The sequence below is a fragment of the Pygocentrus nattereri genome, chromosome 22 (assembly GCF_015220715.1).
Source record: "Pygocentrus nattereri isolate fPygNat1 chromosome 22, fPygNat1.pri, whole genome shotgun sequence".
NCBI lineage: Eukaryota > Metazoa > Chordata > Actinopteri > Characiformes > Serrasalmidae > Pygocentrus > Pygocentrus nattereri.
Genome location: NC_051232.1, coordinates 16,284,339 through 16,299,850, shown reverse-complemented (window position 1 = coordinate 16,299,850; position 15,512 = coordinate 16,284,339). Strand labels below are relative to the sequence as shown.

Genomic DNA, 15,512 nt, shown 5'->3' with positions numbered 1-15,512 from the left:
GTGTCTTGTGGTCTGACAAATCCAAATTTTAAAACATTTTTGGAAGTCGGATGTTGCATCCTCCACGTAAGAGAGGATGGGGTTGGGCACCTGTGATGGTCTGGCACATGGTGCACATGGCATAGGTGAGTTGCACATCTTTAAAGGCACAACTAATGCTTAACAATATAGACGGGTTTTGGAGCCACATATGCTGCCATTCAGATGATGTGTTTTAGGAAAAACAATGTTTCAGCAAGACATGCCAAACCGCATTCTAAATGTATTACAAAAGCATGGCTCCATAGCAGAAGAATCCAGGTGCCTGCCTGCAGTCCAGACCTGTCACCCATTAAAAGCATCTACTGCATTAAGAAATGAAAAATACAACAAAGGAGACCCCAAACTGTTGAGTACCTGATATTCTATATCAAGCAAAAAAACATTTCACTTTCAAAACTACAGCAATTGGTCTCCTCAGTTCCCAAACAGAGTGTTGTTAAAAGTGCAACACAGTGGGCATATGTTTTCAAAATAACAATAAAATTTCTCAGCTTTAACATTTGATAAGTTGTCTTTGAACTATTTTCAATTAAATATAGGGTTTAAATGATTTGCACATCATTGCATTCTGTTTTTATTTACATTTAGCACAGTGCCCCGACATTTATTGAAACAGCCATTTTACACCAATCAGCTACTTTATCAAGTACACCTCCTTGTTTCTGCATTTATTGCATTTATTTTACAATTTAAACTTAATTAATCTTTTTCTCTGCATACTTTGTTAGCCCCATTTTACCCTTTTCTTTAATTGTCAGGGCCCTCACAGAGCAGGTATTATTTGAGTAATGGATTATTTTCTGCACTGCTGTGACACTGATGTGGTGGTCGCATTTTAGAGTTTGTGCTGGTACGAGTGGATCAGACACAGCAGTGCTGCTGAGCTTTAAACACTGTACCACTGTTTACGCCTACTTTGCTGGTCCACCTTATAGATGTAAAGTTGTAGAAAATAGCTTATCTGATGCTGCACTGTTTGTGGTAGTCATCCTTTAGTCTCCCCTCGGTGGTCACATAACGCTGCCCAGAGGACAGGTGGACTATTGGTGGTTGGTGGACTATTCTCAGTCCAGCAGTAACACTGAGGTGTTTAAAAACTGGAGCAGCACTGCTGTGTCTGATCCACTTGCATCAGTGCAACACACACTAACACACCACCACCACATCAATGTCACTGCAGTGCTGAGAATGATCCATAACCCAAATAGTGCTCTGTGGATCCTGACCATTAAAGAGCAATAGAAAAGGGAAAACGTAAAAATTTGTAGGGTGGATGGTCCTTCAGGGTTGGGAAAAACTGTTAATTTAAAAGGACTACCATAGGACCACAGCTGAACAGATAAGGTATGTTTCTAAATGAAAAATGGCAACTCAGTGTATTTTAAAATTTACAACTTATTGTTCTCTTATATGAAAAGTAGCTTTTATCTAAATAATGATTTAACAGCTTTCTTTTTTCTGAACTATAGCAAATTGCACATATTGACAATTTAAGTGGTTGGTGTAGTGTAGTGGGTAACACCTCTGCCTTGTATGCTGTAGACTGGGGTTCAATCACTTGCTTGGACAAGCACCCTACACTATACCAATAAGAGTCCTTGGGCAAGACTCCTAACACTGCCTTCGCCTTCCTGTGTAAAATGATCAAATTGTAAGTCGCTCTGGATAAGAGCGTCAGCTAAATGCTGTAAATGTAAAAACACTAAAGATTTAAGTGCTGAATAATGCTAAAATCATAACAAGGGGATAATTGTAGGATTTTTGAAATGTCTCAAGATGCAGTGTATAGATTTGCTAATACAGGTTTCATTCAGATCTCTGTTTTTTTTGTCTGTTGCAGATCAATGGACAGGTACTATATGGTCGTAGTCACCAGAACGCTTCTGCTATTATCAACAGCGCTCCATCCGAGGTTAAGCTTGTATTAAACAGGTGAATTACACACATGCATACATTTACAATCTTATGTGCCATTTTCTGCAGGATTTCTGTTTATTTGCTGAGTTTAAAAAAATAGTGATGTAAATTTGCTGGTTTGTTTGTTTTTAATAAACATACTTTCAAAAAAACACAAAACTACTAGATAACAAAGAAAACGCACTTTTATTAATGACAGTCTAAATTGAATTTGAACAAAGCTGAGCTGACAATAAATAAAAACAATTTGCATAAAATGAACTTAAACTAGAGCTTGGTCATCCAAAGCAATGAATTCCATCATTTTTTTTAGTTACACATTACGCTTGGGCAGTTGTTCAGGAAGGATTTTTTTATGGATTGATGTTGTGTTGTCAAGTGGTATTAAACCTGTCATTCTAGAGTGTCATGCCCCCCTGATTCTTGAAAAGTGAGATGAACAGTGCTGCAGCTCAAACCTTTTGAACATGTCTGCGCAGACCAGTGCTAGAGAGCAAAGAACAGTTTCTCGTTTTCATAATCATTCAAATGATTTGTGAAGTGTCAGACTATGGCACTTGGTTGTAGTCCTATTTAATCTTTTGTTACAAACCAAAAGTGCTTCTTTTGACCATTTTCAGCCAAAATGTTTCAGTGGTCGAAATGTCAGTGCATCCCTAAACATGCAGCATAAAATGAGCTACAACATTAGCACATGCCACATTTAGTATTTTTCTAATATGTTAAATTCAGCAGATAAACAGCAATTGTGCATTAGAGTGTGTTGTCTCTAAAGGATGTATTTTATCACTTACAAACTCAACAGGACATGGCATTTAGGCTGTTAGGACAGTATTAAGAACATTTTAGTAATTTAGTTCAGTAAGTTGAGATGCTTCTGTAGTGCTTCTTTCTTTATTTGGAGTTAGGATACGATAATTAGGACAAGCAACTGTAATGTTTTTTCTGCCCCTAAATTAGATTCTGAATGAAGTTGTAGTTACTAACCAGACATGGTTCTCAGTCTTTCTCCATTTTGCAACATGTTTTGCTTTCAATTACTGTCCACAGCTTTCTTCCTAATTCTTTTGTTGTCTCAGAAACAGAATTAGTTAGATGTATATACTTAGGAAGCCATATGCATATACATATGTATATATAGATTATCCTCATTCTTATGCTCAGATTTGATTGACTCCTCAGGCGTGAAGCTGCATTGGAACACATGGCTGCAGAACCAATAATGGAGGTAACAAAACCTATTCAGATTAAATTAGTCTTCAACCTTTTAAACTGGAATTATGGAACCAAGCTTATTAATGATCAAAACTATTATGCATAGGAGAAAGATGTGGTGCTTGAGTATTGAACCACTTTTGCATCGCAATTGAATTTCTCTTTATTCAAGAAAAGCTACTTCTGTAGCCTCTTTTTCTTCTGTAGACTTATATGTGCGTTATCACTGCATATCTGTTGTGTGCAGACAGACAACTGTCCCATCTTATCACCTTCTGCTGTGGATATCAGCATGTTCAAGGAAGGCAAGCCTGATGTCTTAAATCAGGTAAACGCTAACAGACACATACACACACCATGCAGATAAAATGACTTTAGGTTTTAAAACTTAGTTTGGCAAAAACATTTCAGGCCCAGTAACTTTTTTTAAATAAATATAAATATTTTGCGAGTGGAAGCACCTTCATTTCAATGTAATTTGAAATCATAAGAAGTTTAATGTTGCAGACTTCCAGAGTGAATCATTTTCGAAACCAAAAATCTCTATTGATGAGAACTGCCTCTCAGTAATGTCTTCCAGTTTGCTGGATGACACTTCAGAAAGAGTCCAGAATACATTGGTTCAAATGTAGCTTTGGTGCAGATCTGTAATTTGCAAATTGTCAGTTCATTTTAAATAGAGAAATGCACTTTCTCACCCCAGAACAGCAAACACATTGCTGCCATATTTTTGAATGCTTTTAAACTCCAATTATGGGACTTTCTAACATTAATGTTGTGGTTCTAAATTGTGGAACTCAATTCAAGTCATTTACATTTACATTTACAGCATTTAGCAGACGCTCTTATCCAGAGCGACTTACAAGAAGTGCTTTGTCAATCTAGAGAAAGTATCTTTGCTAGTTACCAATAGCTTAGAGAAAAAGACAGACCTGAGCTCAGATACTGCTAGAAACAAATGTCACTGCAGACACCAAGAGAAAAAGAAACAGAGTTGAACGCAGAACTCTGTGCCAAGTCCAGCTCAGCAAACACTTTCATGAAATATTAAGAAACATATCTCTTCAACTTAGTATTTAATCAAAACTCTACATCTCTTGGTATTTATCTTTTATATAAACTGTCTCTACTGTCTGTGAATACTTTTGTATTTTTCCTCTTTATAGCAGGTGAGTTAGCCAATTTCACATGCCAGTTATGCCATGGCCACCAGCTACGCCACTTAACAACAGTATTGCTATAGCTCGGTGTACAGTATGCTGCAGCAAAATGAAAGATTTTTCATTGGTAGTTTTTTGGTCCAGCCTGGTCATGTACAGATTTCTAGTGTGACAACTGTACACGCTTCTTACCCTAATCCCAAATATGGTCAATTAACCAGAACATGTTTGATGTCTGAAGTTTGACTCTGTATGTTTTGCACTGGAGCTACCAGGCCAATTAACAAGTAATGGAAGCTCATAACACACCAATTAGCATCATGCTACCTGTATACCTAAATCAACACATATTTACCTCAAACCAAATATAAGTACTTATAAGTACATAATGCTCTGCTATGGCATTTGCAGACTGAGAATTCTAAATATCAGTCAGTCATACATAACATAGTGAGTGATGTAGCAAGTGAGCATATATGAGCTTGACACTCACTCGAGAAAGCCCTCCTTTTCTTCTTGCTTGTGTTTGATTGTGCAGCTTGATATCGTATCATTTTCAATTACAAGATTTCATCCTCCATGGGTTGAATTCCTTCTCTGTATATCATTGTCCTTGTTTTTCACTCTTCCCTTGAGCTTGCTTGGTCAAGAGCTATTATTTATTTGTGCACTAGGCAAGTATACATGCTCGGACCAGGACTCGGAAGTTTGGCGCCCTCATTCAAAATTTCTGCAGCTGTGGGTGTGGACCTCGGGGCCATTTGTGAGATAAACTGGTGTACCCGTAAAGTTAAGCCCACAGTCTTGAACATACAGTCGTCCATCCTCTAGAGCAGGGGTCGTTAATTAAAATTCAGTAAGGTCTAGTTAGAGAAAATATCCTTAAGCAAAGGTCCAGAAATATCATAATGTCTAATTTGCATCCTGATTCGGTTCCATATACTGTTTACTGAAATAGTAGTTATGTCAACATCTTGTACAGTCAACAACTGAATGTCAAATTAAATAAAGTACAATTCAGTCACATTTCCACAAAATTTATTGTCAGTTTTTTTTTTTCTCCCTTTCTTCTCCGACTACTTTCTCACTTCATCCCCTTGTCTGTGCGTCACTCACTTGAGTCTTGGTGCTCATAGTAATGCACAGATGATTGGCTGAGTAGTGTCACATATGATATTTACAACACATGTGATTGGTCGATTTTTTTCTACCATAGAATTAGTTCTTTTCTTTCTTTAATCACTACTGGAGTCTAGAATTTCTCGTTCTATGATTAAAGTTTACGTGACGGCCTTGGCTAACTCCTTTAGATGGGGGCTCCTCTCTGAGCTCTCATAAGCTGATAGTCACACTGAGATTGCCACCCTGGGATCTTCCATTGGTGTTGGAGTTTCTTTATGGTCTTCCTTTTGAATCAGCAGAAAAAATCATCCTAATATGGTTGCCCTCAAAAACTGCACTTCTGCTCGCTGTGTCTCTAGTGAGGCATGTCTCTAAACTACATACAGTTTCTGTTAGCAACTGTTATCTCTAGTGGGGCTTAAACGAATCCTCCCTGACATTGTGGACTAACCCAGCCTTCCTGGGCAAGGTGCCATCTCCAGAACTGATCAATCAGTCTATTGGTCTGGCATCTTATACTGAGATATCAGATCCCAGAAAACATGGTTTCCTGTTCGAGTCCCTATATGCAAATGTAACTTTGGGTATGTGAGTAGTGGATGCCAGGGGGGGTATTTACAAGTACTTTCTTGTGAGTGTGTGGGAAGAAACCATGTTCCTGAGGGCATTTGTGAGTGAGTGTCAAGCTTGTATATGCTCATAATGTCATATATGACTGATAGGTATTCAGAATTCTTGGTCTGCAATTTACACAACAGAGCATTATGCTTTATCCATCTTGTCAATTTAAATTAAATCTCTCTCTCTCTCTCTCAGGAAGGAAGGAGCATCTTAGAGAATGAACAAAAGTCTTGCTCCTTTGAAAAGAGCAGCATCAACCACCTGAGTCCCTTCAACGTCTTATCCAACCACAAACCTTTCAGTGTCCCTTCCTCTGCTTTTCGCAGCAGATCAGCAAGTCCCATTCCTCCTGGCTGTTACACATTGCCCATGTCTCACAGCACATCAACCAGTCCTACACAAAATTTTCATCTTAGTCACACCCAATGCTGTTCCCTAACCAGTCATTCTGACATTGGGCTGCCTGGCTCCTCCTGCTGTCCATCATACTCCATGAACACTGACCCCCTGAAGTGCCCTATCATACCCGGCCATTTAAACACCATAGAACTTTGTAAAGGACACTCTGGCCTGGGACTTAGCATTGTTGGTGGCTGTAACACATTAATGGTAAGCATAGGCTGAGTTTGAGTATTGTGCTACAAATTTAGTGTTTTTATGCATGCAAGCAGACACGCATACTGAACCTGCTGATTCAAATAAACATATATAAACAAACCAAGGGGTGGATTTACTGCACAGGGAGGTGCTAATTTAGTGGGTTATATTCTAAAAACCTCCATACATGGACATAGGTACAACTAATTATTAATAAAGTTGGACCTGTGTATAATTAATACTTTATTATCCCTCTGTTCTGTCTTTCTGCCTGTCTCAGGGAGTGATTCTGATTCATGAGGTGAACGAGGGAGGTGCAGCTCATAGGGATGGGAGACTACTTGCAGGAGATCAAATTCTTGAGGTACAGTAACAGTATTTTAAAAACTTGCAATCCAGCTTATATACTGCCAGATTATTGTATTTGTTCAAATACAATTTGTGGCTGCTGAGTATTCAAACTGTAAATTTTTAAGCATTTTCTCGATTAAAATTTATGAACTTATTTTTTCTTTGTTTTAAACGTGTGTGTTCTAGCATTATGACTTGCCTGCAGATTTTAAAGAAAAAACTAAAGTTTTAAGGCCTGTGTTTTTTTAAAGGAAAAGCGAGTATTAAAGTCTGGAGTATTAAAGTCTATCCAGTCAAAAGCCATCTTTGCAACACCCCAGACAATTATTTTGATTCAGTCTTTTTGAATAAGGACTATAAACTCTAAATGCCACATTAACATTTTAAAAACATATTTGAAATCACTAATAAAATAACCCACAAAAAACAATATCAGCTTGTTTAGACTACTGCATGTCTCCACAATGAGGGAGCTTTTCCTGCAGCAGACAGCAAGCTGATTTCACTGAAGAGCAGGACTTTCATTATAAACAAATGGCATCTTGAGCGTTACAAGATTTACCATTCAAATTACAACCTAGATGTAGGCAATACAGCAAAAATCTAACATCCTCAATAATAATACCTCAAGAATTTTTTCGAAGATACACAATATGTCACAATATTTATTTTCTTAGACATCTGGAACAGAGAAAAAAGAAACAGTAGTGCTACAATAAGAAAAAAAATAAACTATGAATACAATGAGTATTATTTAGTATTTTGCATACTGTGTTGCATTAAATCTAGTATTTAATTTTTATAATTTTTATAATACAAATTTTTATAATGAAACATATAGTTGATCAGTGTTATATAAGTACCTATGATATGCACAATAAGTTAAGAAAAGCATGTTATACTGTATTGTGGCATAATGTTTTATGATAATATATATTCTCAAATTATCCAGCCCTATTATACCTTATATTATATCCTTTATAATGTCTTTGGCTGCACCATGCATTTCTTAGATTGTCATAGACTTAAAAATAGATCGACACTTCAGCATTAATAGTGCAGTTTGGAGAGTAAGAATAAAGACAATAATGCAAATAAAAAAAATAGAATAAACCATGAGTGTCTCTAGTGGTGACAAGGGCTAAGAAAAACTCCCTAATAGCAACAAGAAATGAAACAAGAAATACTACAAAAGAGACCCCGAACTGTTGAGCAGCTAAAATCCTATATCAAGTAAGAATGGGAAAACATTTAACTTCCAAAACTACAGCAATTGATCAGTTCCCACACTTAGTGTTTTTAAAACAAGAGGTGATGTAGTGCAGTGGTTCCCATCCCAACTATTTTGGAACGTGTTGCTGCCATCAAATTCAAAATATGCATATATTTTTCAAAAAAATTATTAAAAAAAATTGATCAGTTTTAGCATTTGAGATATTGTCATCTTACTGTTTTCAAAAAAGTATAGGTATTAAATGATTTGCACATCTTTGCATTTTGTTTTCATTTACATTTTGCAGTGTTCCCAGTTTTTTTTTAAATGAGGTTGTATATACATATAATACATAATATAGCCTAAGCAGGCAGTGTTTTAAGAAAATTATAATTTTGCTAATTTCACATTTTATTCTTTTCAATCACTGTGATTTTAACACTGTAACGATTGGTTGAAATAATAATTGACTAACAATGTGATAGGAAGAAATAGCATTACCAGCCTCTGGATAAAGGGAATATTGGAATTAGCTGACAGACTGTGCTGTAAGAAAGTGGTTATATAAGGAACTGAACATTTTAGAAACAAATGTGTATGAGGAAAATTAAATGCTGAAGAAAAGCATAATTAAAAATAACTGGACCCAGTCCTCAAGACACCTTGTGACACTAGAAGCTAAATGTGATCAAATAGGAAGGTTTAGATGACTGGATCTTTTGCAAGACCCTTGAGTGACCTTTTCAAATGCCCTGTACCAAGATACAATTCGACCAAACCAAATTACAATTAAGCAATCAAATTATAATCAGATATGCACATTACCAAGATATCATTCTGAATGACCTTAGATTAGATGTGATTACGTTATTTCATGTAACATACTCAAATAATCATCCTCAATCAACAATATTTTTTTTAATATGATCCCAGACATTATGTGATAACAGACATAACATATATAGCATACATATATCATATATAAATAATATCTGTCATATCCCTAAAATGATCATTTTAACCAATTACTCTTTTAGTTCATAATCTATAAAAAAAAAATATTATTAATACCCATTGATCTGTTTTAAACCTTTAACAGTAGCTCATTCAAGTGTCCAATCAGACCAGGTGCGCTTCATATAAATTATGCATATACGAGGGTTTGCATATACTAATTTGGCTGTATCTGTTGCAAATGATATGTAAATATGGTACTTGTGTGTAAGCGTTTGTTTCCACACACAAATTGTGCCCTAATCATTGCTTATTTTGTCGATGTAGAAAAGTTTCCCAAGTCAGTTGGAGAAGTTGTGTACATCATTTAGGATGGTCAAATTGTCCTCATTTCTGTGCAACTTTAAAGAATAAGGGTCAATATGATGTTGTTCCCTAATCTCACATGCCTTCCACTGTTTCCTCCAGGTGAATGGTATAGATCTAAGAATGGCCACTCATGAGGAAGCGCTGAGTGTCCTGCGCTTGAGTCCACAACGCGTGAGCCTCTGTGTGTATAGACACCCATCCACACACAACTTCCCCAAGCAGGCGACACACACTCATGAAGACATGTGGGATCTTTTCATCGTAGATCTTCAGTTAGGACCAGGACAGGAGCTGGGGATGAGCATTGTGGGTAAAAGGTATACATACACTGATTTCTGAATTTATCATATGCTGCAGTCCAGCTGTATTGAAAGTGGCTGTAATGTTTTATTAGAATAAACGGATTTGACAAAACATCTACAGTACTAGTGTATACTATTTCATTAGGAGTTGTTCATCTGGACAAATAATCTTAGGGCACTGTTTTGCCTTACAACATCCGGCATCTCCATGAATGGATTTTAAAATATATGTTTTAAGCCAAAATCTTATCTGGAAACATGCCATAGAACAATGTCTCAATCATCAGGCAGAGCATTCATAACTATTTCTAATAGTTACTTTCTATAATGTAGCTTTTAGAAGCATTACACCACTTTTCAGGCGTCTGGGTCCTAATGCCACCACAGCGATCAATACTGACTATAAGGTTGACCAATGCTGCGAATAGGGAACAGTTAAATTAGAAGTAAAATGGGGTAACAAATCAGAAAAAGTCAGGTTTTGCTGTAATATGTTTTTGCCTGTGGAAATGACAGCGGTGTGTGTACAATGTGTTGCAGAGATGATACGGGAATATTTCTGTCTGAGATAACGAATGGTGGCGTGGTACAGTTAGATGGAAGACTGTCGCTAGGTGACCAGATTCTATCTGTAAACGGAGAGGACATCCGGGCTGTGACTCAAGTCTACGCCCGCACATTATTACAGGTCTTTCACACTCCACAGCATGCTGTTATGAGAGAAATGAGTATACAGTTAAATAGCCTCCATCACTAGTGATTAGGGTCTCTCATTAGTTTTGTGTGTGTGTTTCAGAACTGCAGTGGGTCAGTGGTGCTGGAAGTGGCACGTTTTAGAGCTACTCCGCCCTACTCATATGAGTTCCAGGTAAAAAAAAAACAATGGAATTACTCAGAGCCACACAGACTGTACACAATGAAGTACAACATGCAATAGGGTGAAAATGTACATAACAATTTCAAAGTGGTTAACTTGATATGGGGGAAATCAACTTTATAAATTTGTAACACTACTTAATACTTAAACCTTACCACATAATATCAACACAATATGCCATAAAAATCATGTCATGTCAGATGTCATATGCTGTAATGAGTTGCCATGACATTTCATGTTACTATTACTTGTAACTCTCATTTCTAAATTAATATAAGTTAACGCATTCTCTACAAGGAACAAACTTCCGTATGGCACTGTGTTGCACATTTTAGAGCACAAATTATATTTATTATATACTGAAATATACACTGCTCAAAAAAATTCACTTTGAAAACACCTCAGATGTCAAGGGGGAAAAAATCATGCAGAATATCTTTCACGATATGGACTGGGTAATGTGTCAGGAACGAAAGGATGCCACATGTTTTGATAGAAATCCCCAAAAATCAAAGCGAAAAGATGACACAGCAGGCTAGTCCATTTAGCCGAAATTCCACTGCAGCGATTCAAAATGGTACTCAGTAGTTTGTATGTCCTCCATATCCTTGATTGCATGCCAGACGTTGGGGCATGCTCCCCCTACAGGATGTCGGGCCCTCAGGCCACCCTCATGAAGCCTGTTTCTGGTTGTTTGGTCAGACACATTCACACCAGTGGCCTGCTGGAGTTCATTTTGTAGGGCTCTGGCAGTGCTCATCCTGTTCCTCCTTGCACAAAGGAGCAGATACTGGTCCTGCTGAGGGATTAAGGACCTTCGGCCTTGTCCAGCTGTCCTAGAGTAACTGTAGACTACCTGTGCAACCTCTGTAGGGTCCAGGTACCACACTATGGTACTAGTAGTGATGCTGACCCAAGCCAACTGCAAAACTAGTGAAAAATCAGTCAGAAAAGACGAGGAGGGACAATGTCAGTGGCCTCCACCTATTAAACCTTTCCTGTTTTGAGGGTCTCATTGTTCCTCCTCTAGTGCACCTGTTGTTAATTTCATTCACACCAAAGCAGCTGAAACTGAGTAACAACCCTCCCCTGCTACTTAGCTAACCAGATCAATATCCCAGAAGTTGAATTAATGCTATACTCTGATTAAAAAGTGTTCCTGTCATTTTTTTGAGCAGTGTATATTTAATATATATATATCCAAACTTTTACATAAGAGCACATTCATTTTTGCTGTGTGCTTGAGTTGGCCATCATGGTTATTTTCAAATCAAAAGCCTGTCACATTATTTTTGTATGTTTGTTATTTATTGCATGTTGCTGTACTGATCACTTCTCATCAACATACTAACCCCTCAAACCCTAGACTCACTGTTATTAGTGTTAAAATGAAAGATTAAACATGAATAAATAGGAGAAATAAACATTTTCGCTAGTCGTTTCTGTAAATAATAATTTCATAACGTGAGTGAGAAACCTAGTAGCGGATTGAGGGTTTAATATATACTAAAACAATAGGAGGTGAATGCTGTAGATCATCACAGCTGTGATGCATGTTATTTGTGATACAACACAAAACTTGCTGTACCTTAAACTTAGAAATACCTGTATCATAAGCCCATGTCATGGAAAGCAGAGATTAAAAAAGAAATATATTTTAAGTTTCAAAATGTTCCAATTGCTGTCCAGTCCAAATGCAGAAATTAAGCTGCCCGTTTTCTTTAAATAAAAACAAAAGTACATTTCTATATATCCACCCATTCAGCCTTCAGCAGACCCCCCCCCTTTCACATTATAGGTAGATATAGTAGTCATAAATAGAATGAGTATTTCAGCACAGACTACAGGTTAACCTATCAGAACAGAGGTCCTTTACGCACATGCCCATCTTAGAGTCACAGTAACTACAACAGCTTGTTTAATTCTAAGGGATAGATGGTTGGAAATGCTCCTGCAGAAAGAATTATGATTGTTTTGGTACATAAAACCACACAAATGTTATAAAAGGGTACAACACTGTAGAATCTGGGGCATAAAAAAATAACACATTAATCGATTTAATTATTGTATCTTCCAAATTGCTTTACAGATAGTTTCAGATTTTTAAGTTTCAGGTCTTTAAGTTATTTCACCACTGCTTTTGCTTTTCCCTAGTAAACTTGCTCCTGTTGGCCTTGTTGTTTTTCCAGGTCGGTGATGTGGATGCCTCTCCTTTTCCTGCATCTGATATTCATGACTGTGAGTTCAAATTATAAACGATAATTAGTAGTTATCAAGTTAATACGCGATTAACATATGATTAATCAATCAACCGTTTCCCTATGCAGCTGTGGAAAGGAATGTAGACATCAGAACAGTTACACTGCAGAAGGTGTGTTCTATTCACGTTGTTAAAGAGTTAGGTAGGACATTTGTTTTCTAGTTTAGGACTAGCGGCTAGAAGCTTGTTCTTTATTATTAATGCTTATTCTGTCTGGGATTGTTCCTCAGGGTATCTCAGACTCTCTGGGGCTGCATTTGAGTGCAGTTGGAGGTTTAAAGGAGGAAGCAGGGCTCTATGTGTCTGCCATAGACCCAGATTCAGCTGCTGCCTACTCTGGACTACTGGAGGTATAATTAAAGCTGAAGTTTCACATAATTTTCCCTTGACCCCAAATTAATCTAACAAGACGTTGATGTTAGAAGTTTACTACTTAGTTCTGCATTGCAACAAACATCACACACTTGGATTGTTAAGTGATTTAATATTATTGGTGATGGAAAAATGGGCAAAAAAAAAAAAAAAATTTTTTTAGCTTACCTATGTACTTTTGTACAACTTGGTTTATAGATAAAAGTATCAGAAAACACGTAAGTCTCTAGTAAAATGGGGATTCCACAGGTTTCCAACATTTTTGCACAATTCAGAGTGGTTTAGTGTGAAATAGTGCATTGCAGATTTTCTATCCAGAACGACCAGTGAACCTTCTTTTTTTGCATGTAGTGTTGATATTAATAAAATACTGATAAATCAGAAGTTTTCTTTTCAGGACTAACTGGCCTCAAAACACCCTTCACGTACCAGTCAAAACCAAAATATGCTTTAGGTCTAAATCTTCTCAAAACTATCTCAGGCAGTGAATTTCTAACAATGTTGTGTAATAAGGGGGCTCCTGAGTGGCACATGTTGGCCGAGTCATTAGTAAATTGCGAGTTTGATCCCTGGTGATGCTCCAACTATCTGTGCCTGGGGATCTATAGAGCACAACTGGCCTTGGTTTCTCAACAATTGAATTTCGCCAAAATCTGTTCCCATAAAACAACTGGATTTACCTGACATGGTCCAATTAGTCAAGGTTTGTATGGTGAGAAGTTTGAAGTTTTTTCACCGTCTTGAGAAATTTGTTCTTCTGTCGAATGCCTCCTTAGGTAGGCGAGAGGATCGTCAGCATCAACGGCACATTGATCAAAGAGCTCTCACACACAGAGGTCAACACCCTCCTGAGAAAGTCCAGTGGTGCCATCACTCTGGAGGTGTGGGTTTGTGTATGTCCGTGTGAAAATCTGACACAGTTAAACATCAGTGGCATGCTTTCTAATTGTGTAATTGAGTGTTTGCAAAGTAATGATTAAACCTGCATTTCCAGAAGCCAAACTTGAAATTACTGAGCATCTTGCAAAGCCAGTTTATCTTTCAATGAAAAATATTTGGACTGTATAATATAGATGGTACCAAGTGACCTTAACTAAATTTTTGACAGACATAGCAACAGCAACCAAGAGGCAGGACTTTCGTAGAATTTTGAAAAATATTTACAAGAAAATTTTGTTTTTCTGTAGCAGCTTTGTGAAGCTTCATTTTCTGATGTCTTTCTCTCTGTGGCTATCCTCTGTGCGTCATTCAAGGTCATTCCATGTTGTGATCCTAGTCAGTCCGCTTGGGGTCAGTCTTCACCTGGTGCCCCTGCAAACTACACCACCCAGAACCACCTGAGGTGCACAATACAACTGTTATTATATTTAACGGGCTACAGTCAGTAATAGAAAACCTTGAAAGTGCACTTATATTTTAGTTCTTTCTGATAAATGGCAAGTGTATGTGCATACATTTCAGTTCTCAGTACAAGACGATATCTCTGGAGCGAGGTTCTGCTGGCCTGGGCTTCAGCATCGCGGGAGGTTCGCGCAGTTCCCATGGATACCTGCCCATTTACATCAAGAACATCTTCCCCAAGGTGATAAATGCAGGACACAGACTTTATGAATTACAGCAACCTGTGGCTACAGTAAAATTTGCCCTGTTCTCTGCTTACTGCAGTTGTAGTCGAACGGCTAAGTCATGCTAAGTCATGTTTGCCGTTTTCTTTAGTTTTGCACTCGAGCTATAAGATGAGCACTGAAGCTTATACTCACCAATAGTCACTGTGCAAGCAGCATGCCTAAGTCATTCTTAGTTAAGTTAATCTCAAATAGACTTGCTTAAATAGTTTCTGACAATTACCTATAAAAACAAACACACAGGCATTTATGGTTACACAGGTGTTTCTAAAGGAAAATCAAAGCTATTTGAAATAGTGTAATTAGATGCTCCCACAGACAGCTCATCAAATCTCCAGCATTTGCTGCTCTACTTGTTATTTTTGTACGGTTATTTCCAAAATTGGACACCAAACATGTTCTGGCCGATTCACAACTTTCACCCCAAATGTAGTCAAAATTAGACTGTTATGTATGAAATTACATGAAATTCTGGATTTGCATATTATGGATGTGCATCGGGTGAATCCAGCTAG

General features: G+C 37.4%; 1 protein-coding gene across 1 annotated transcript in view; it reads left to right on the top strand.

Annotated features, from left to right (window-relative positions):
- Window positions 1-15,512, top strand: part of si:dkey-92j12.5 (multiple PDZ domain protein) — a 104,756-nt gene that overhangs the window by 87,149 nt on the left and 2,095 nt on the right. The window contains exons 28-41 of the mRNA XM_037532622.1: window positions 1,883-1,974; window positions 3,142-3,187; window positions 3,422-3,502; window positions 6,273-6,686; window positions 6,955-7,038; window positions 9,661-9,878; window positions 10,404-10,551; window positions 10,660-10,731; window positions 12,930-12,978; window positions 13,068-13,111; window positions 13,231-13,350; window positions 14,149-14,253; window positions 14,626-14,714; window positions 14,834-14,954. Coding sequence (XP_037388519.1) covers window positions 1,883-1,974; window positions 3,142-3,187; window positions 3,422-3,502; window positions 6,273-6,686; window positions 6,955-7,038; window positions 9,661-9,878; window positions 10,404-10,551; window positions 10,660-10,731; window positions 12,930-12,978; window positions 13,068-13,111; window positions 13,231-13,350; window positions 14,149-14,253; window positions 14,626-14,714; window positions 14,834-14,954 — 1,683 coding nt within the window. The remainder of the gene's footprint in view (window positions 1-1,882; window positions 1,975-3,141; window positions 3,188-3,421; window positions 3,503-6,272; window positions 6,687-6,954; window positions 7,039-9,660; window positions 9,879-10,403; window positions 10,552-10,659; window positions 10,732-12,929; window positions 12,979-13,067; window positions 13,112-13,230; window positions 13,351-14,148; window positions 14,254-14,625; window positions 14,715-14,833; window positions 14,955-15,512) is intronic.